Source organism: Pipra filicauda, unplaced genomic scaffold (genome assembly GCF_003945595.2).
Source record: "Pipra filicauda isolate LSUMZ 115617 unplaced genomic scaffold, ASM394559v2 scaffold157_size4220110_pilon, whole genome shotgun sequence".
In the NCBI taxonomy this organism is placed as follows: domain Eukaryota; kingdom Metazoa; phylum Chordata; class Aves; order Passeriformes; family Pipridae; genus Pipra; species Pipra filicauda.
In genome coordinates this window covers 593,141-616,772 of record NW_024104073.1, presented here as the reverse complement: position 1 = coordinate 616,772, position 23,632 = coordinate 593,141, and the positions used below count along the sequence as shown (strand labels likewise).

The 23,632-nt window shown below is 37.1% G+C and overlaps 1 protein-coding gene across 2 annotated transcripts in view; it reads right to left on the bottom strand.

The window, feature by feature from the left end:
* Nucleotides 1-23,632, bottom strand: part of LOC113982878 (pleckstrin homology domain interacting protein) — a 107,953-nt gene that overhangs the window by 32,198 nt on the left and 52,123 nt on the right. The window contains exons 16-22 of one of the 2 annotated variants that reach the window (XM_027711503.2): nt 19,090-19,218; nt 13,957-14,182; nt 10,832-10,969; nt 9,599-9,782; nt 8,802-8,925; nt 1,775-1,915; nt 390-466 (exon numbers count right to left, since the gene is read on the bottom strand). In XM_027711503.2, the coding sequence (XP_027567304.1) occupies nt 390-466; nt 1,775-1,915; nt 8,802-8,925; nt 9,599-9,782; nt 10,832-10,969; nt 13,957-14,182; nt 19,090-19,218 (1,019 nt within the window). The remainder of the gene's footprint in view (nt 1-389; nt 467-1,774; nt 1,916-8,801; nt 8,926-9,598; nt 9,783-10,831; nt 10,970-13,956; nt 14,183-19,089; nt 19,219-23,632) is intronic. The other variant, XM_027711504.2, reaches the window with a different exon arrangement.

Here is a 23,632-nt window from a genome sequence, read left to right as displayed (position 1 = left end):
ACGGACTTCTGGTTCTGAACAGCTCTGAACAACAACAATAAAAAAAGATGGGTGAAGCTACCTCAGTCTTTGCTCTCTAATTTCCAGCCAAGTATCACACAGCTCAGCCTGACAGTCATAGGAAACTGCTACCACATGCATGAAGTGTGTGTGTCCCTGAAAAGAATTAACCTCCTGCAAACCCAATCAAAAACAATTTTTGTTCCAGCAAACAAGGACAAAACCTTCCCTAAATTTTAGTTAGTAATATGACTGACAATTAACCCCTGAAACTTTTAAGTTCTTGTTCATCTTTTCTTCTAAATCTGCAAAAGTTTTAGTTATTACTCATTAACTGTTTACAGAGAAAATTATTTAAGATTTATTGGCAGGAATTTTCTCTCACTTACCTAGAACTGCCATCACTGTGCCATGCTCTTTCATCATCTTCCGATGTTCCACCACTGGCAACAACTACTTCCCCTTCCTAATAAGGGGGGCAGAGGGTGTTGGGGAGGGGTAGAGGGAGAGGCAGAGAAAAAGAAAGCATTTTCTTTGGAACTCAAGTAAATTATAATAAGTGACAATATGACAAAAACTTTTCTAGGCTTTATATGTGTTCTAAACATACAGCATTATAGAGGCTTTACGTTGTTAAAGGGATTTAGTTTGCAGATAGTTCCTTTACTTTAGTGGACTTACTTAAATGGAAAGGAGTACGAAAATATCTATGCCTGGACAGATGCCATGTAGAGCAACATTTCTTTAACAGAGATCTGAGTGCTTCTCAGCCTCTGTGGCAGTGAATCTGATGAGAAACTTGTTTAAACATGTTTTAAAATGGCTCTTTGTGGTCCCTTTGCAAACACGTGTTTCTTCTTCCTAATACCCCCCACAGCAACTGTTATCTCCCATGCAGGAGTGTCCTGGGAAAGGTGTCCCGAGGTGTCCCATTGGTCCTTTGTTTTGAACCCTTTATAATTGTCCTTATAAACCCCTTCCCAACAATAAACTCTCTCTTGCCTCCTCTCCACGCCGGTGTGCTGTCTCTGTGCCTGCCATGGAGCCACGTGGGTGGTGGGGGGAGGGGAGGGCACCTCTCCCCTCCAGGCTCGGGGCCTGAAAAACCCTGTTTCTGGAGTCCCCCTTCCCCGTCCCACAAGACGTCGGAAATGGTTCTTCAGACGGAGAAGGAACTAGAGCTGGGCTCCCCCACGTCGAGGATGGGGAAAGGGAAACCCATAGCCTCCATTTAAAAAGGCAAGCTTACCTTTTTGAAAATAATTTCAAGTCTTTTAATGTAGCATTTCCACACTTTATCAATATCAAACAAAAACTCAACTCAAACAAGAACTTCTTGTATTCTTACCTCATTCTCTACCATAGCTACGGAAGCACAGAATGGTTGAGGCTGGAAGGGACTTCTGGAAGTCTTATTATCCAACCTCTGCTCAAGCAGTGTCACCTAGAGCCGGTGACCGCACCGCCAGGCCATACGGGCCACACTGACTAGGCTTGCAAACATAAGGAAGGCTTAACATTGCACACATACACTTTGCAAAATGCCCTTACAAATGAGCATTTCTCCCCTTTGTCAACTATCTTTTAGTCAAAACTAAATATACAACAGCATGTGAAAATCTAATTCAACATCACTTTTTAAAGAGGTGAAGGGAAATGCACAGTGGAAAATGTAACTTGAATTTCCACTAGAAATAATGTTTAATTAGATGAAGCAGGAGCTTAATGAGTAGAAATGGAATATGTAAGATTGCCTCATGAATAAAGATCTTACATCTGAAGAACTGTGTCCATTTTCCAACTCTTCAGCAGGCCTTGCAGTTTCTTCTACTGCATATCTTGTACGGTAGTTATGCTGATTAGCTGCTTGTTTTCTTGAGTCACTGGTGTCTAGCAAATTATCATGAGAGTGGTTCTGTGAAGACACAAAAGTCAAAATACATAATTTTTGAATATACATTTTATTAATACACAGTATTTTCTATAATAATAGTATTCCAAGAAGCAATTTTTGCAGTAGCAAAAAGATAAAAGTCCAAAAATAAAGAGCTGCTGAAGAAAACACTTCACATGCATAGCTGAATATAAGCACCAAGCACTTCAGTGTATTCTGGAAATAATTAAAATTTCCCAGACACAACACAATTTTTTAATCTTTAATTATCAAAAAAAAAAATCTTCATTCTCTTCAAGGTACATATAACATATACATAACTACTACTGAGAGCTTGTAACAGCTCAGAATTACACTAAAAATGGCCCAGGAAAGGAGACTCTTACTGAGAAGTAAACAAAGGATCAGATCTGTTAGAAGAGAGACCCATACAGTAATACATCCCTTAGCATACAGAGAAGACTGTTAGCAAATAAAGTGGTATGATGATGCATGGAAGAGTTCAAATGAATGAGTCAGTTGGAAAGAATACAAGCTCTTTTGAAGCTCAAAAGAATGAAATAGGGCTGTAATTTAGAAACACTTCATGCTCCAACATTAAGAGACTTTGTCCTTCTGTAGGATATATATAATGCGAACACTTGCTCTCAACGCCAAGCGTGCAATCTTGTGTTAGTCCCCAACCACTGGAAAAAAAGCAAGAGCTATGATCTCAATTTCAAGAGTTTTGTGCTAATTTTTTTTTGGCATGCATATTTGAACTTCATCCTAGCTCAGATCCAATGAAATAGCTTCTGGGCAAATTCCTAGATGCCACAAAAGGAGATACACTTCCCCACTGCTCCTTCTGCCACAAGGGAAACCTCAAATATCTATTAGGTGCTGATATGGTTAAAAATATGGTCACAGAGATGAAGAAAGCAGAACCAGAGCAAGACACAGAAAGACCCAATATTACCCATTCTAAGCAGGGTGGACTGCTTGTACCTAGTCCTCTTGGATTTTTTTTTTAATTTGTAGGAAAAAGAAGATCTTTTTTGTCATGTATGATGAAAGCTGGTTCATGAAGTTAAATTTCTTGTTGACGAAAATAACCCCCACTTTTTACAGTGTACTAAAACTTGACTAATCAACAGTAGCTAGGATTTGGTTTTCCTTAGCCACAACAATTCTCATTAAAATGCAGAACTCTACTACTTAGTTTTTCTCCTACCCTCCTTGTTAGATGATAAACACTTTCTGCAAGCATGATTGCAGCAGTTCAGTAGGGTAGGCCAGCATGCCATTCTGTACAAGTGTATTCCAGTTTTCATCAAAGCACAGAGGACCAACACAACTTGCTCTATGCTGTTTCAGTGAGCACTGTGCTTCTGTTTTCCTGTCTAGTTGGGGAAGCTATCACTAACAGCACAGCTATCAGACTTATCTATGGGACTGCTCAGCATTTTAACATTGCCCAGGAGTTTTGAGACCTGGGGCACTCCTCCTTCTGGATTCAAACTGCCAGTACATATCAGATCCCCTCAAGCTGCTCTGACCTAACCCAGAATGGCTCCCATGCAGCCCTAAGCCCAGTGGCTGAGCCCATCACACAGTCTTCTGTCTCTCAGCCTTCTGGGGCTGCCCACTTCTCATCAAGCTCTCAAGATGCATTACTGAAGCACAGAGGGGTCATGAAAGCCAACATTATAACTGAATTGTGACTTTTTGATAAAGTCCATCTGCCTCTTAGCATTGTGAAACATAGTCGAGGAAGCATGTACAACAGCATGGAGTCACTTAACCCCCAATGAAACAAATTAGTCAGGTATCCTTTATAATAATGAGGACACATTTTGCAGAAGCTACATTACAGCTTGACTGCAATGCTCCTGTCTTCTGTCTAGAAAGCAAAGTCCTAAAACTTTATCTCCCTATTTTTTCTTTCCAGAATGAAAGAAACCATTTCTTTCTCAAATGGTTATTACAAATATAGCTTTTCCCTAATTAAATACAACTGGGGATCCTGAAGCACTTTGCACTACTCTTCGGCTTTGAAAAGTCCTTTTCTTTTGGTAGTTCAAAGCTTGAGGAAAGAAAAAAAAAAAAACAACACTCCAGTCCCAGTTGTCTTCCCCCCCAGTAATTCCTTCCTGGGAGAAAATAATATCACTGTATAAATATTGGGTCTTAGTGATACTAAAGGGTAACAAACCACTTTGGAAGAGATGCAGAAAATAAGAACAGAAAAAAAAAACAGGAAAGTCAAAGTACAAGTACTTATCCATAAGTAACAGAATGATAGAATGACCGACGATGGAAAGGATCTCTAGATCTCACCCTGTCTAATTCTACTGCTCAAGCAGGGATGATAAAAGGGGCCATAAGGTATAAAACTGCATCATCTTGCCAAAAAAATGTATTTTAACATCACTCCTATTCAAAACAGCTTTGCAAATATGATGAGAAGCTGCAGGTCAGGCAGAACTTTATTTAGGGGAGGGGTGGGGTCCAATGTGAAGGTTTGACTATAAAGTGTTCCAATGTTGTTTTTTTTCTGACAAAACGGAATCTATCACCAGCATGTTCAACAATGACTAAGGAAACACAGCTGATGCCTCCCCTTCCCCGATATATAAACTAAAGAAAGAGCTTGAAATTGGACTCTCAACTCTAAAGGTAGGCTGGGAAATAACGCCAAGATTTCCTATGCTTTGAGATTCAATCATCACTTTCTATCTCTCTCAACACACTTTGATGAACAGTCACATACACTGACAAGTACCTTGTATCTTGTCCAAGGCTTCCAGTCAACATTAGAGCACGTATATTGATACATTAGAAATTACAGCTGCTGTCAGAACAGTTTGTCTCAAAATACAAGTGATGGCATTTCCTATATTTGAAAGGGATACGGGACACAGCTGGGGGTATTGGTAACATCAGACCACTGAATTCTACTGTCCTTATGACACTGACAGCACCAAGAAGCACAACTCTGCTGCACTTCCATACAGGGCTGGAGTAATTTTGGGCATCTTTGGCTGTAGTAATTTCATAGTATTCTTTAACCAGCAGTATCTATTTTTTATCTGAAAATGGTTCCTCCTTCTTTAAGACAACAGGAATTAACCTCTACTAGAAAGGGGCAAGGCAAAGCATATGTCCAATATCAGAACCCCAAAAGCCTCTTGTCCTGATATTTTCTCTTTGGCTAAAGAGCATCCTTTGACATTCTCCTCACATTTGTATCAGTGGTTGTAATTACTTAGTTTTTACTCTTACCACATCACATGTATGTAAGAAATTGGTAAAGAGTTGCTCTGAAAGCAGTGAAGATAACGAACACTAAGCACTATGTGCTTGTCTCTGGAGTTTTAGATTATTTTCCTCCTTTCCTTTTTCTAGGTAAGTAGAAAAACTACTATTTCTGACAAACACAACTAAGCCACTTTCAGCAAAACAAAGCACACATTTGTCGTCCCCATGTTCTGTTAGTTTACAATAGTCACTTGCTCCCATCACAATAGAGGCCTACTTTTGTCCATCCATAATCATCTCCCACCTTAATTTCTAGAAATTTCAGCATAAAATTTCCACTTAATGAGAAATATATCCATTTTTGTCACATTTTACTAGGACAAACATCACATCAACCCTCTAGCATACAGAAATTTCATGCTCTTAAATATTTATTAAAATGCTCTAATCCTAGTAGTTTAACTAAACTAATACTCTTAATTACTTGGACTGGGAACATTTACCTAAGCATTTTATCTCACTTCTCCTCTGCTCCTAAAAACAAATAATTTGAATTACAGTTCCATTTTGAAAATGCAAAAATTCCATTCTATCCTTTTTCATTAAAGTTTTGGGGTTCAAGTTTTTTCTGTTTCTTTTCTTAAGTGTTTTTGTCAAGCAATAATCAGAGAAAACCCTATTCCTCACCAAGGACTTTTAAAGTCAAACTGAGTTCTTTATTCAGCCAGCAGGTCAGTGATATTAAATACTATTTACTAAATACTACTCAGGTCAAAACACCCAGCTGTTAAGTTCTCCCCCACAATTCCATTAGTCCCTTAAGCAATGACGTATAAACACTTCTCAGTGCGACCTGTGTCAAAGAAATGTGGGCTTTCAATACCAGAATGTTTATGTGACTTCCATCTAAATTGCAGATATTGTTAAAGAAAAAGGATTGAAGTATAATTTTGTACTACTTTTATCACACCCTACAATGACCCTGGACTAAAAGTTAGGAACAGGACTTTAGAATCTCCTCAAAATGTAATTACAGCTGCTCTGTGCTCTTCCTTATTGACCTACAATCCAAAAGGCTGACATTCATTCCTGCCCTCCTTTTCATTTTACTTCTGTATTTTTTACTTATTTCACTTAGAAGGGAAGAGAAGAAAATATTATTTTATCATTATTATATGAATAGACCTGATAAATTTCAAAAATTGACATAAACCCCAGTATTTCCTACCAGTATGAATACAATTGAATTTCAATATGAGAACAACATTTTAATACGAGCTTTGTTTACTCTGTTCCCAGAGCAGCTGACAGTACTGTAGAATAAGACACTATACAGAATTCTTGCTGTAATTCGTAGGTCTAGAGATTACTAGAAGATAATGTTTTGCCCTGTATTTTGTTGCAGGTTTTCCCCATCTCCTTTAGATCATTAAACTCTTAAGAATTCATTATGCAATAAAAAGGTCTGTAGTTCACAACAGTACTGTAATATAAGTTATAAGGTATATATATATAAGGTATCAGTATCCAAACCTACTGGGTGTTCTCAAGCAAAAGGAAGATTACACCATACTTTCCAGTTCTATCTTCAACCTAACATAGTTTGTATTTAAAGACACACAGTCACAGCAACAGAAGAGCAGCTATAATTAAGTTATTAATTTCTATTTAAAACAACCCTAAAAATATCACAGAACAGTTTTTTGCTAGTGCTAACCACAAGCAACAATAAAAATCACTAAAATCTGAGCAGTTTATTTAACTGGGAGACTCAATCACTTGAGATCAGACATGCTTTTTCTTCTTGCAAACTTGCTTATTTAAAGCCCATGTGATATCTACTCATTGCTGAATTCCTCTCAAATTTTTCTCAAGGGATTTGAATTAGTGTACTTCTTAACAGTCAGAGTCCTCCAAAAAGAGACATATTTAACGAAGAATCAACTACGAAAGAAAAATCAACCTTTTTATCCTGAGATGCCACAAAAAAGTATCCAGTAGGGTCTAAGAAGGATTTATTTAAATGTTCTGAAAGTGTTACTGAATTAAGCAGTAATTCCTATATAGAAAATTTACTGACATAAATGGAAAGATCATGACTGCCTGGGGATTTTTTGTATTTCCTCAGAACAAAGATGGGAAATGACCAAAGGATTTACTAAGTTATCTCTCCCTCACATTCTGAGCATCTAGAATCCAGATCACAGACCCTCCAGGGGTAAATATATGAAACTGAAGTATTCTTAAGTAACAATTGCTATGAAGGATTTTAAGGGCATAAATATCTGCAATGAAAATATGGGGCTCAAAAGGCCCAGTGATACTTTTATAGTTTGGAGACTAAAAAGATTCTCTGAAAGAAGATTTAAAAAAACATTTGTATTGTTTCTTTTCTTCAAAGATGCAACAAAAATAACTGCTGAAACCAAAATGCTGGACCAATTAGCCTACTCTGTTAACTTTTATGTCCTAGTGATATTTTAGTAAAACTGTAACCCAATTAGAAACTTAAGGGTAAGTTGGTAGGAACTTACGTTATCAGGAATGATCTTTTGACTAGGCTGTAGCTGAAGACAAGTAAAAAAAATAGAAGCCCTTGAGAAGTGCAACTGTTTCATTAAACTAAAAGAAAGTCTGTAATTCAGCACCAAAATACATCCCCTTAAGACAAGAAACAACTTCGTTAAAATCTGAATTTGTGAAGCCCATTTTCTATTACTCCCAAGAGAAAAATAAGAGTTACAAAGATTTCTGATGTCCTGATATTTCATTATTGAATCCTGCCATGTGGCATAGAGCTTCTTCCTTCATATACAAAAACTGAAGATAGAAGTGAACAAATATTTTTTTCAGTGTATCTCGGGCACACAATGTTGGTGACCGCAGCATTGAAGACAGCATATCAGTACCATTTTTTAAGATGGCACAAGTATGCAAAAGGCTGTGCAGTTCTTAACTTTATCAGAGTCATGACTCAATTTTTTTAATATAACTTGCAAAAAAATTTAATCTTATGTCTTTTTGCTGATAAAAAAAATTAAAGGATATGTTTACAGAAAGACTTCTGTATTGTTTGTTTGAAATTAGTTTTATCTATGCATTGCACATGGCTATCTGTGCTTTTCTAGCTAAATAACCAACTATATTTTTGTAATAAAGGAAGTAAATTTTAAGTAACAGTAGAGGAGAACCCATGCTTTGTGTTTTGTAATACATTTACTATACAGGAGACTGTTTTCACTCTTAATCAAAAGCTTAGTAAAATACGGGCCTTCAAGGATGCCTGCAAATTATCCATTGAAAAGTAAAAATGGTTTACGGAATGTGAGATGGAAAATGAAGAGAGTATATCAAACAGTAGACAACAGCAGCAGGATGTATTGATTAATACTGACAGACTCCCTACAGCAAATCATGTTCCCAACAGCAGATTTGCAGGGATTCTCCCCCTTCTCAGAGGGTTCTAAAAGCAACCCCTGTTGTTTGTTATTCAGAACATAGTGAAACATTCGTACAGGCACGCTTCCTCATTCTGAGGAGGTAAACAAACCCCCGTACCCTGTTTTTTAAATTTAAAACTGAGAAGAGGAATGTAAATTTATGTGACCTAACGCATTGAGTTAAATTCTATGATTCTTTCTGTGATAAGGTACAAGTGACTACTTACCTTAGAGAAAGTAGGTATTTTGTTTTCTCTTTGAATGTGACTCATTATGTGTTTTCTTTTCTCTTCTGACCGATACACCCTTATTTCTTCTTCTCCCTTTGCTGTTCTCCATTCTTCTTGCCTACTGAAAAAAGAAAACTGAGATGTTAACTCTAAGGGCAATTACTACAACTGAGAGGACCTATTCCAAACCAAGGAATAAACATTCAACATTTATAAGATTCTTTGAACCGTAGCTCTTCTCTTTACAGTTAGCATATGGCTTCAAAATTAGCTTTTATGAACAAAGTAAGATCTCCATCTCATTTCACTGAACTAGAGCAGTTTATATTTGACTGTGGCAAGTAGGTTTTTGACTTGATCATTAAAGTATTCATCATAAGACTTAATTACTGAACAAATAAAGTTCCAGTTTGGAAAATCAAAATTTATTTCAGGCACCTGATGGATTACATCAGTATTCCAGGCATAAAATGCCATATAATGACAATAAAAGAAGTTAAAACACGTAATCTTATGCTACAAGTCAGAAAATATTGAGGCAAGTAGATTCCATTGCCTCTGTAATTCAATAAGTGGTCAATTTTTATTCCCAATCCTTCTAGAATTCCAAGATTTTTCAAGTGTTATTCAAACAAGTAATTTCAAACTGAAACTGATTTTGTAAGAAATTTGAGACGACAAAATAAAAATAAAACCCCCTCACAAATGGTTCTATGATGATGTGAATTCCAAAACTGTTCAATTTAATTAGGTTCACCAGACTAAAATTCTTTGCAACCTTGGCCTGTGTTTACCTGGCCACACCAGAAGATAGTTCAGGCACTACAACCCTGCGACTCCAAGCCACAAGGTCCCGCTCAGTGGCTATTTCACTTCTTGGTGCATTGCTGTGCATCTGACGCACACCTTCAATCTGTCCGCTACGTCTTAATCCTATATTTGGTGGTGAATGCACTTCTGAGGTAGAACTTACAGATCCTAAAAAAATCAAAAAGCAATAGTTGTACTTGATCTGAAATTCTTAGGGTAGCATTTAAAAGAAAATCTCAAAATGAAAGGGAAAAAAAATAATTTTATTTTATCTATTACTTTAAAAGAAATTATATTAACTTAATATAACTATTTCAGCAGATTCTGTAGTCACGACTACACACACACAAACAGTTACTGGGCTCCAGCACTCTGTTTAAAAATTCACATTGAAAAGGAGCAGACATATCACCAATCTGAAGCGAAGCAAATGTTTGCTTTTCTTTAAAAATGCTTTTGAAAACATTTATGCAAAGTTGACTATCGCTGCTGCACTCTAGATCCGTATTATAAAACAGTGAGCTATCTCACGGAATCAGTGTGTTCCTTAAACAGTCTTCTACCTTTAAAAAAATGAAGCCACAACACTGGAAATTAGGAATCAAGCCATAAAATTTACAGACAAAAAACTGAAATGGTCAAGAGGTTAAAAATAACCGCACCAATAAAACCCAAACCAAAACCATACACATGGAAGAGCTTTCAAACACCTACACAGTAGCAAAATTTAAACATTTTTCCATATTCTTCCCCACACAAGCTATTCTTGCCTACTCTACTGGACTGCTAACCATGACTTTTTAAGTGTTGAAAACTATTGTGTACTCTAGTGCAAGACACTGAAACATGGAACAGCTTTACAGAAAAACAAGCAGCTCCTTCCACTTTTCTCCCTCCTGTGTCCTTATTTGAGAGAAGTCAGATTTCAAACAAGTAGATGGCCAATTCCAGATTAAACCGACTAGTTACTTCTAAGGGAACACAGCTGCTGCAATCCTCTGAGTGAGCAGACAATAACAAAGATAAATTTATAATGTGAAGAATCCCAGGATTTTGCAGAAAGGTAAAAAACACGGGAAAGCTGTATTATTTTGTATTATTTACTATGGCTCCATACCGCCTGTCCAGTAGTTCACCAAAATGCACAAATCATGCACAATAATGGCACTTAATGTTTTCCAACACCCAGTCTCAACACCCATCCCCCAGTGATCTACCTCTGTTTATCCGGCTGCTACTACTGGTTCCTGCCTCCCCAGAACGTCTCTGGTCCTGCTCTTGCTGAAGTCTTTGAATCATGCTATCCAACGGACTAACTTCTTGATTTGCTTGCTGACTAAGAACTTGATTCAATCCTGTGAAGTAAAATATACAGGAGAACAATACATAAACGTTAATTTGAAATGTTACAGATAGCTCATCTGAGTTCTAGCTTTGAAAGTTAAAAGTAGAATAAACTATCACATGTATAAGTATAGGCTAATGCTTATTTTCCTAAAAGTCATTTTTTAAAACAGGACAACTTTTTTCTTAATATAATATTTGAGAGCATCATATTTCCTGGAGCAGGGTAAAGATGACCACTCATGATTCCTAATAGAAGTTTAAATTTGATCAAGCGCCAGTAAGCCACAGAAGCTTAATACAACTGTTGTTTGCCAGCTCAGTCAATGTAAATTGTTCAAATCCAAGATCAGACTGCCTCAAATGCATTATAAAACACTTTATAAGCTTCAATGAAAGAACTATATCAAGGAGGTCCAACTGAATTAGAAAACAATTATCTATACTGTATAACACCAAGCAGTAAAAATGCTTGATTGAGCTCCACATAGGCATAATGACCACACAGAATAAGTAATGTTAATTTTCTTTGGTATGTAAAACAGCCAAGAAACCTCCTTTTGGGTAGATCTCTTGAATAGAACAGGGAAACAGTTCTCACAGAAGTGATTACAAGGTGATAATACTGTTTCTGTGCAGCAAGCAAAATACACACCATAAACAACACAAAACCTGTTTTCATACTCATAATGGTCATAAAAAACAGAGGAATGAAGAAAAAGACAAGGGTTACAGTACTCATTCAAAAAGGAAGTCAAGACACCTTCACACAGAATGATGAGATGGTGGAACGGAGTGGTGGGAAGCTCTAGTCAAGAGAAAGCAGAACTTGCAAAACTTTGTATTGAGGGATAACACTGTTAAAGAAACAAGCTAAAGAAATTATTTTTCCAGCACGATTCTAAAGAAATATCACAGCATAAACTGCACTTTGCAAGATCAAAGACTAGATACAGTAACTGCTACGAAATGAAGAGCTTTGATTATGTGGCTGCACAGAAGTAGCTATCTCATAACCGTATGCAGAAAAAAACAAATATTTAAGATAGTGCTCTCAGGCTTTCAAGGTTATTGAAGTCAACTTCTGTAAAGCAGCAGAACCTTGGAATCATGGAATGAGCTCTGGTATAACCACAGCTGGATGTTTTCTGACTCATGTAGTGAAATAGATTAATTTGTTGATCTTGTGACCAGACATAATGTCTACTGAGAACAGTGGGAAATACTACTAATAACCCAAGAATGATCTGAAATAAGGAAACTGCTACCTAAACGAAAGGAACGTTTTTATGTATCTAGCTATGAGACTATGCCTTAGCAAGAAACAGTAAGTGGTTTCTTTTTAAATGAAATAATCAAGATACTGGTATACACTTGATATTTTCAAAACATGTGGTTTAAAGGAGCTTCAGGTACATCTAAGCAGTAAACAGAGCATGACTATCTGAATTTGCCGTACTCTTAAAAGCCCCAACAGAAAACTTGACAAGAAATAAATGGTCAGTGCTCTGAGTGAGATTCATCAAATCCCACACTAAGTCTTCAGAAAGAAAAGGAGCTTCCTTAGTGAAAGGGAACACATACACTATATAAACAGTTTACCTCTGCATAAGGGTGAATATGTTGTCACTGAACTATAAAGAGGCAGAAAAAAGTCTTGTGTCTCCCAATAATCTCTTTGTCAAAACAGTTGATGACTTCCCACTATTAAACAAAATGCTATGGACATCACCTTCCTATAGGTATTCATGTATCACGCAGACACACCATTAAATTTAATTTTGTTGGGTCTATGTGCAGAGTCATGAGATTATATCGGACAATATGCCCGAGACATTTTCAAATTTGGAGAATTTCACAATGCAGTGGATCCACGCTGTAGCTGTAACAATGAAGTTGCACCCTTCCCTAGAAATCAAATTTAGTTTCAACGCCACTCGCTTAAAAGTTAAGAGGTAAAATATGGCATACATTCACCAGAAAGGATTTTTTTCTTTCTTACAGTTGCTTCTCAGGTAGCATTTCTTCCTGTAATTTTGGAGGAAATATGAAAATCCTCCTTAAAATTATTCAAGTATTCAGTGGCTTATAATCTCAAGGTCTACAAATAAGGATAAAGAGATACTTTGGTAAAAACACTGCCAGTTACCCTTCCTGGAATCTCTGACACACCACAGGCTTAAGTGTCATATACATGTAAATTACTATTTAGCGGTACATATTAGTCAGTTTTCACATATTTTCAAGAATATCCAAATACTTAACTGCTTATCTTGAAAACATTTAAAGCTACTTTCACCAGTCACTGTTTCCTCATTCACACTAATATTAAACTAGTGACACGTAGTGAGTAGGCATTGTTTTTCCATCCCCACCCACGTGAAACACATTTAGATAGTTTTGAACAGCCAGCCACTGGCCCTGTATATAGGCATGTTCCTCCCAACATCTCCCATGTTGGAGAACAAAACTATTGAGGAACTCCCTAGATTTTGTATCCTTATCAAGGCTTTAGAGTTCTCTAACCAGACCACCAAAGCTTAAGATGAATGACTGTCTCCATCTAAAGAGGAAGAGCATTTTGTTTGTTTCAGGTGTCTTCTCATTCTCCTCTTCTTGTAGGAAGAGGAAAATGTGTAGTGTAGTTACTGTAGCTTCTTTTCCAACTGATCTGCGGAAGATCAGTCTACCTCCTAGGTTTTCTAAAGTAGGAAATCTCATCCCAAAGAGATAACTGAAAGCTCACTCAGCATCCTACATTGTTCCAGTAATGAAATGAGCCCCAAGCTAACTGGTGTTCTAGCATCAACTAGCACCAACTTGATCGATGGCAATACTGTAAGTAAAATTGTCACAAGCAATCAGTGCCATGGACATTGCAATTCTTCCACACTACATGAACTACTATGCCCAGAAATTAAGAAAAAGAACACAGTGAAAGCATAGAGTACCTGGAGGTGGACTATTGTTTAGTGAAGCAAAGTGAAATTTTCCGTACCTGAAGATGTCACTCCCATCTGAGGAATAAGCTGTTCCTCCCTGCAGTTTTCACGACCAGGAACTAGTCTTTGATACCTTGCAGGATGAGGGTTGCCATCCACATCAACCAAAAATGGGGGAGGCATAAGGTGTGGAGCCTGCTGTGTCTGTTCATCCAGGACAAAGTTGTTGGCATCACGGATAAGGGGCCGATAATCACTATGAAAGAACATCTGATCTGCTATCTGCAAACAAAGTCATTTTGTAATTTTTTTAAAGAACCTATTAAAAAAACATATAGAAGATAACTGCCAAAAGTATTTTTAACAATGACACTTGTGGTTACTTTTGCAAAAACAGGCTTATAAGCCGATCTGTTTATTTCAGTTTAAAGGGAAAAATTTAATTACTCCATTACTATTTTGTTGCCCAGCATGCCTTTTCTATTTTATACTGCAAAGAGAACAATCCACATGTTTGATGTTGGGAAGCATTTAAAGAATTGGGGAATGGGGCAATATTTAACTACTTGAAGGCATCTCTACTGAACATAGCATGGATGTATTAGTTTATAAATTTTCTTCTGTAGTCTGAATATATATTCTGATAATAAAAAATTGTGTCACAGACTTATGAGCTATGGTGCAGGAAGAAGAAAAATAGGAAAAATATTTATTACATCAGGGCACTGCCAAATATTTTAATACCAGCAAAACATATATATCCTATTATAATGCTAGATATCTGAAAAAGTTTCAATAGATAAAATAAAAAAGCTGAGATAAAATTGAATTTTTCAGGCTCAAAGTCTTATTTTTTATTTCAGTCTGCCTGGCTCATAATTTATTATAGATGACTTTTCACAGACCCTCAAGACTGAGGAATTCTTTTGTCCAAATAGTATGTAAAAAAGGTTTATGCTCCACCCCTTGTTGGCACATGTATCTCAGTATTGTATAAGCAGAAAGATACTGAACCACAAGAAGAAAAAGTGAACAGAAGAGAAGCTGATGTGTTTACTACACATCCCAACACTACCCACTGGCAAGTGAACCCCACGGCAGCTAATGTATTCAGTTTAACGACTGACTCAATGCATAGAGAGCTAAAACAAAAAAAAAACAAAAAAACTTGTCTTTTGAGCATGGACAGAGGAATGCCTAAGTTGTCATAGAACATAACTCTAATTTCTGAAGAGCATGCTCTATCATAACCAATCCATAACATAGTTTCCAGTAACTTATGTAAAAATCAGTAAGGCAGAGGTTATAGCAGACACTCAGAGGTCTGGTCTCTCAGTGACAAGGGTCTCCTGTCCTGGATGTGAGAAGATGACAGACATTTGTCAATTGAGAAAGTACCTACATGCATCCACATGAGGTGGATGAAAAAAACAAACAAAACCCCAAAAAAACCCCATAGGAATCATGGGATCTAGACTTCAGAAAAATAACAATAGGAAGAAATTGGAAAGCTATGTAGAAACATGCAATGGAAAAGAATTTACTTCAGGGATTCAAAAGGTTATCCTTTCAAAATACTTATGGACAAAGTGATATTCCACTGCAGTAAGAAGCCCTGACTGGATGAACTCTTGTTGACAGATTTTTTGTTAGCAGAGGCTGAATGAGAAAGACACAAGTGCTTTTATGTGTCTGATTGATAGAATCGAGGCCCGCTTAACACCTTTGTTCCTTCAACTCACAATAGCTCAATATGATAGAGACATGGATCCTCTAGGAGGACTTAAAAGTTCTCCTAAAAACATAGTAATAGAGTACCCAATACTTACACCTAGTGTAAGTTTTCCTATTAAGTACATCCCACACTGAGAAAGAAGAGATTCCAATGACAAGGTCATACAATCTGAGTTTTAGTATGTTGTGATTTGGCTGTACAATGTTGTCTGCATCCCAAGTTTTTCAAACAAAGGGAAGATCTGGTACAAGATCATGAAAGACTTCTTTGCAATTACTCTTCTGTGTACTCTGTACTGCGATCAGGTATGGTAGAGAGAGTAAACAACAATTTTCTACTACAAGAGATAACACCGACATTTCTTTGAGAACGTGGGCTCAGGCCTACTCTCAAGTGGAATGTCCCTACTGGAATCCAGGACAATAATCTTATCCTGAGAAAAATCAGCAGACAAACAGTTAAAAGCACTAACAATCAGACATTTCTTTATTGATTGTTAGAGATCAAATTCATGACAATAAGATGATAGCACATCACCATTTGCACATGAGTTCTCTGTACATATGATTTCATAAACCCAGCTTGGGTATGAGCACAAAAGCTTTCCATAAGGTCTGAGCTCTACAGATAGACTCTCCTCCAGTAACTACACTACACATTCAGAATGCTCAGTTTCTCCAAATGGGCACAGTTACACAAAGAGGTTTTCCCCACTACTACACCAATCCAGCACACACAAACTGTCAACTTGCAACAAAGTACTGTGGTTTGGGCAGTCTACAGGAGCAAAAGCCTTAGAAAGCTCAGAGATCAGGCTCCCAGGAAAAGTGAACACAGCACCAAGCCTGCCAGAGTTCAAGAAGCACGTGGACAACACTCTCAAGCACATGATGCAATTCTTGGGGCTGTCCTGTGCAGAGTCAGGAGTTAGACTCAATGATCATCGTGGGTCCCTTCCAACTCAGAATAGACTATGATTTAAAATCAACTAAATGACACCTTACACTTTAGGACCTTTAGGCATTCCTGGACAAATTTCCACCTAACCAAGAACTTCTGAAGTGCACATGCCCTGTTGATAGTGAACTCTGGTGATCTTCACACACTCAGACATTTCAGCTGAGATTGGCTCAAGGGACCCCAAACAAGCAGCGAAGGTATTCCTTTTCTTTTCCCCACAACAGAATTACTCCACCAAGACATGTGTCATCAAAAAACCAAACAAAAAACAAGCAAACAAAACCCACCCCATTCACCTTCATCATGGCCAAGACCACACTGTAGGGGGAAAGAGCCTGGATATCGGTTTCAGTCAACCAGGAAACACAGATACTATCTGAATATAACATGAAAAAAACATACACGTAGAAAACCAAGAGCTTGTTCTCTCAGCAGAGTTACCACTATCTCGGCTATAATCACTGTCCTGAGCAAATGCAGGAACACAGGACAGGTTATCACACTCCTTTCATCTGTAAAATTAATTTTCCAAGGCAGGTGGAAAACACTTTAAGGTCAAAAAACCACAGATCCTACCAGATCATATTCTGACAAGATGTCTGAAAACTCCCCAAGTATCTGAGGGGAGGAAGACAAAAAAGAATGTTATCTCCAGCACATACCTACCTGTAGTTACACTTTCCCATAAATCAGGTCAGACAAAACCAAAGGCAGCGATGGAACCACACAAGGAAGAGATCAGAAACTTAGAAGCTGAGTTTTCTATGAGTGGAAGACTAAAAAGGTAACAAATGTAGGTTCTATTTCCTCCAATTTTTTTTATGACCAAGAATGCTAAGATTACCACAGGCACAGCAAGAGCTGTGGAGGATCACTTTAAACCATCCAGTAAGGGAAAAATTTTAAATGTAATCTTTTCTCAGAGGCTGCAGCAAAAACTCCAAGAGAACAAAGGATCTTTAGAATTCAAGCAGGAAAAAGCAATTGTATTTATTCTTCAAACAGATTTAATCTCTCACAGGTAAATTCTCCTATGGCAGTGTAAAGAAAAATCCTGTCTTTGCTATCACAGCAAAGACAAAAAGACTCTCAGTTTCATTTTATTTCCAGCATTTCTGAGTAGCAAAGGACTACATACTTCGAAAACAATTGGAGAGAAAAAGAAACCTGGAACGATCCATGGACATGGTAAGAAAGATGTTTCTATTACAACAGGCTTTAAAGTTTGGAACAGTAAGAACTCTAAAAGACGAAGAAAATTATCTGATAATCCTGAGTTTCCTTGCTTGTGATGCCTCTACTCATTTGTTTTATTTGGAATAGAAGGGGAAATGCACAGCTAATAATAACTGAGGGATAGCAATAGCAGCCTAGTACTGAGGACTGCATATCAAAGTAAAGAGACAAGGAGAAAAAATAAATCCCCAATATGCAAATGGTTCTGTAGGAGTACAGAAAGAAATGCAGCTTACATGACAAAGACTAAAATTCCTTTTGCTCTCCTTCCTTCCGGCCCCCCGTTTGCAAAAATGCTTTCAAGGCCAGACTGAGACCGAAGATCCAAAGCAGGAGACAAGATCCAGAAAACAGCACTTCAACAGCAACATTCAACTATCAACCCAGAAGCAGAGATGAAAATCCTGGAGCACATAGGTCTGTTTAGGTCTTAGAAAGAGGGAGAAAGGACACACCTCATTTCTTTCCTGGGTGGTAAAAGAAGAACCAGGACCTCGTGGGTGCTCCAAACTAGGTAACCTGTATGGTTCATAGGGCATGTTCATTTTTTTACAGAGGAAAAAAAAAAACAAACCACTACATATCTTTTACAGTCATGAGGGTCTGTGGCAAGACACCCACATTTCAAATACACAATGCAGACTATGACATTAGAGTAAAGACACAATATTTTAATCACACTAATGATGGAAAGTTGCTGTATAAGCACAAAGGCATCCATGACAGTACTTCAATAACAAACATAAAACTGCATCACTAGAACATATAGTACGTTTTTTGTAAATAATTCTCTCCCAGGCTATGCAATGTTTCAATACAGATAGCAGGAATTAGTTCTATTACACACCCACATCCTTTTTTTGTCTTAGTTAGAAACCAGAAAAGTATTTAAAGCAAAATGTTTAACTATTATCGGTTCCACTGCAGTTTATTCACATTATCCATGTGTACCCACTAGTAGACACTCGTAACCTCGTCACTTAGGAGAACACAGAATGACTGGTTAATTTTAAATTCTCTTTTTAAGCTAATATTATTTTGAACTTCCTACATAAACAGTAGCTTAACAGCATGTCTCCATAATTTAAAAAAAAACAGTGAAAGAAAGCTCAATGTCAACAACAGGAATTGAAAACATCCCATATTAATGTCTCAAAATTGCCTTAAGATACACCCTCTTGAAATGAAGCTCTAAAGAAAAGTTTGCATCAACGCATTCAACAGAGATAAACATTTGATTTTTCATTTTGCACTGTACCTTGTCATATTTGCTACTGGAACCAAAGCCAAAAATCAGAAGGTGACCGTGAGAATCAGTACATGCAAAATGCTGTCCATCAGGAGAGCACTTGCAGTCAAAAACTGCACCATGTCCTTGTCCTTCAATCTGAAATACATCAACATACAAAATAATTAACATAAGTAAATAATTTTCAATTACGATTTACAAAACTGTGGTGCTGATGCTGAAATTTATTATAAAATCTGTACAACAGTATACTGCTACTTTAAAACAAAGCTTACTTTTTTTTAGCTATTCACTTTTCAGTGAATTTTGTAATGCTCATGAAAGATGCCAAATTGATAGCAGCAGAAACTGAGAGACTTTATCCACAAAGCAGGCACAGTATAGGAAGTGAAAATAAAATCTTCCCCTTGAATGTCCTGCTAATTGAGCCTAACCAGAGAGCTGGGTCCAGTTCAGGGCTTAGTCACTACACCCTTTCCATCCTCTGCCTTTTTGCTAAGCTAGCCCAGTAGCATTGGCTGCTGAGGTGTTTCAGAACACCTGACCCCTAAAAAATGCACTGACATAGACAACCCGCATTACACAACTTAGCAACTGCCTGTTTCTGTAATTCCTACTCCTAATTTACTGGAGTGGGGAAGGAGTAGATTTGTGTAAAAACTCCACTTTTTAAAGGAGAACTGCAAAGATTTTAAAAAAGGAATTTTTACCTGATACTCATTTTCTGTTTTCCAGTTCCATTAAGCCAGAACAAATGGGTTTTTGTTTTTCCCTGCAACCTGTCAATCAAGCAGAGGTGACCAATCACCACTCTGAATTTTCATGTCTTCAGCACCTCTTCAGAAAGCCCCTTTCTATTCTCCCCAGCAAGGCACTTTTGCAGTTTCTTTAAAGAGATACCAAACAAAATTCTTCCCCTAACTGTGGCAGGCCTATATACTGCCAGAAAAAAAAAAAAAAGAGAAGAAAAAAAAAAGAAAAGAAAAAAAAAAAAAACAATATCCAGTCTGCAGACAGTAACACTATGCACTTCTGCAGCACCTTCTAGAGGCCACCGGCATTATTTTTAAAAGTTAACAAATTAAGCCTCAAAAAACCTGTGAGGTCAGTACTGTTCTCTCTTACAGGCTGAGACAAAGGCAAGAATTCTAAATCCTTTCCCCATGGTCTTACAACACACCCACACCCCTGCACATCCCCCAGTGACAGAGGCTGCTACACCTATTACCAGTGCTTTCAGGTGTTTGATAAAGGTCTTTCTTACTACAAATAATTTCCCTAAAAGTCAAATGAGTTTCTGAATTAGCAAAAGAGGAACATAAACCAATGCAAGTTTTATGTTCTCTTTTACCCAGAATTCCAGAACAAATGAACAGAAGTATCTTATAGAAAGAGATGGAAAATAAAAACAGAGCTCCAAGCAAGCAACAATAACATTGCAACAGTCAGGTATGTAGAATTAATTTAGTCTAAGCAAGATCCAACTACCATGACAAAGTTACAACTTTGTGCTATTTTTTCTATATAGAAAGCTCACTGTATTAAAGGGAGACAGTTGGGGAAGGCAGGTGGAAAGCAGAAGGAATTTGGAAAAGAAGTATTTTATATAGAGAGATTTCTGTTTCCTTTCCCTTCCTCCAACAAAGGAAACATCGAAGTGTCAAGCTTCCTAACGTTCAAGTCCTACCTAAATAAAATTTCAGGGTTCTCCTGGAGCCTAAGTTTTGAAGATTTTTTTGTTTTCCAAGGAAAACAAGACATGTTGTGGGAAGAACTATTTGCTAACCATGGTGAGGGGAAAAATGAGAAATAGAAGGAAAAAAAAAATCAACTATTAAGATGATGCAGTTTTTTAATCCTTTCCATCAAGAAATAGTTTGGATGGACCATTTTCAAGAACCCCCTGGGGATTAGAGTGTTAGTTGGAAAACATTCCCTTCTTATGTAAAGGAAAAGAATAGCATTCTACTATTTAGGGACAGGTACAGCGCAAATAGTTTTATTCTAAACATGTCCAGAATCTGGTTTTAAAGAGTGCTTTTAGAAAGGGCGACTATAAGACCTTTAAGTACAATCCTTCAGGTCTGAAGAACAAATATTTGGAAATAAAGATCCTTATAAGAACAAAAATTATTGTTGAGGATAATTGTCCAAGATGTAATTATTATTATTATAAATTAAAAACCAAAGCCTACTAGAGTGTGCTACCCAGTAGAATTTTTTTTTTAAACAAAACTATTTTGGGATTAATAAATGACACCTTACAATGGAATTTCTTCAATAATAAAGCTAAAACAGATGAGCTAGTCATTTGGAATAGAAACTAAATGTTAAATTGCAAAAACTGAAGCTGTAGTAAATCAGTGAAGCTGTTACTTCAGCAAGCTAGATAAAGAACTTCATCAAGAAGGAAGCTGCCTTCCCCACTCCACTCCTTTTAAATCAAAGATGCAAGAACTACATGAAGAAGGTGAAGGGAAGAGATTGCTCACAAGAACAGAAAAAACAATCATTAATTGAGAGCTGTCACAGAATCATAAAATGGTTTGGGTTGGAAGAGACCTTAAAGATCACCTAGTTCCAAACCCCTGCCATGAACAGAGGCACCTTCCACTAGATCAAGTTGTTCAGAGCCCCATCCAGCCCAGCTTTGAACACTTCCATGGACAGGGAGTCTGTAGCTTCACTGGACAACCTATTCCAGTGCTTCAGGAAAGGCTGTGTTCCAACAAAGGGCTGTGAAGAGTGAAGGTGTTAAGACACTGCTGGTAGCAAAGTAATAGCATGGATTCTTCAGCCACAAACAGGGAAGAAGCAGTAATGCTACACAAAGGACTAAGAAAAGATTATTATTAATTTTTAGTCTCAGCTCCAAGAATTGAGTCCAATCTGCCCATATTTTCACTAGCAAGGAAACAAGTGAACATTGGTATATCCTGAAGGGAGGAATGATGACAAAGTAAGATAATGAAAAAGGGATGACTCTCTTCCTCTCAGTTTTGAGGAGAGCTATTGTTTGCCCCAAACCAGGCAGAATAGAGCTGTCAAACTTATAATGAAATGTATAAAAATATTTGTTGTAGGAAGGGAGAATAGTACCACCTACAGTGCACTGTACAGAGCAAACTCAATAATAAGCCTTTCTGAACTGTTATCAATATGAAACACCTAAAACTCAGTTTTCAAGAAAAGTAAAAGACATGGAGGGAAAAAAGGAAAAAAATCAAGTAAAAAGAAAATTAATCAAGAGTAGAGAATACTAGAGAAACTTAACAGACTTTCTTCAATAAAATAACTAACTATTTAATGCCAAGAAAATATAATTCATTCAACCTAGTTAGATTTCAAAGTCATAATAAGATACTGAAAACTTGGCTTAAATGGAGCAGACTGTAATTAGTAGGAGAAATGCAGAGTAGGTAAACTTTCTAAGGTAAGAATAACAGTTATTGATTTTGAAAGACACACAGAGCTAAAAGGATGTTATCACTGAAGTTTCTCAAGCCAGGCCTCTCTGTTATTGATTCTAGAAAAAATAAGAGCCCTTTGATGAAATGAACATTAGGAAATAATCCACTGAGAACAGATTTGGGACAGCACAGATCACATCAACGGAAGCAATTAAAAGCCAACAGGACAAAATGCAAAAGGTCATGAACTTAGTAAGATTATTAGAAATAACTTACTATCACACTTTAATGAAACTCAGTCTACATACAGTCACACTACACATTTCTATCATGTCTTCCAACACAAGTCATCAGCATTGTTTAAAAAAAAAAAAAAAAAATCAGTGAACTAAGCCTCTACCACCCTGAGGTAGAATCCATCCTCCATGTTAAGGGACTGAGGCAATTAGTTGGAAACACAGTGAAAAAGATCACTGTGTATTCATTGCAATCCATCACATATAATGCAGCAACAAAAAGAAAACTGTAGTTCTAAGCTAGACCAGAAGAGAAAGTGCATATGTGCTAGACAAACAGACAACGATAAGAACAAAATCTTCCAAAGCAACACACATATTTTTTGCTCCCCATGTTCAAGGTAAGTAAATTCTAAAACAAAGAGCTACAGAGAAATATTTCCACTCATCATGATAATGGAAAACCTACAAGCTCAGCTTTATATGGACACTAAGAAGAGGACTATTTTGTACTAAAACACCCTTAACAGGAAGGGAACTACTCTACTTAAATGCATAGGAACAAACGAATATTAGTTACAAGCAACATTCAAACTGGAAAACTGAAATTTAGATTCTAACGATCACAGCAATGGTATGCTAGAAAATTTTTCTAAAACTAGCAAAAAAGCAATGCTAACTAATTGTTATTAAAACATAAAACCTCTTTCATACGTGATGAAACTACATCACAGCTGCTCAAGTCAAATCGGTCTCCAAGTATTTGGAAGTTCTTTTGGAGGTTTGTGCTCCCCTTTGCTTTAAGGAACAATCTGCAATCACAGCATGCTTCCATGGTAAGCCAAAAATTATCTACAGACTTCCTGCAAAGTTAGAAGAGGTTGCTACACATTTGGAGGAGTGGAA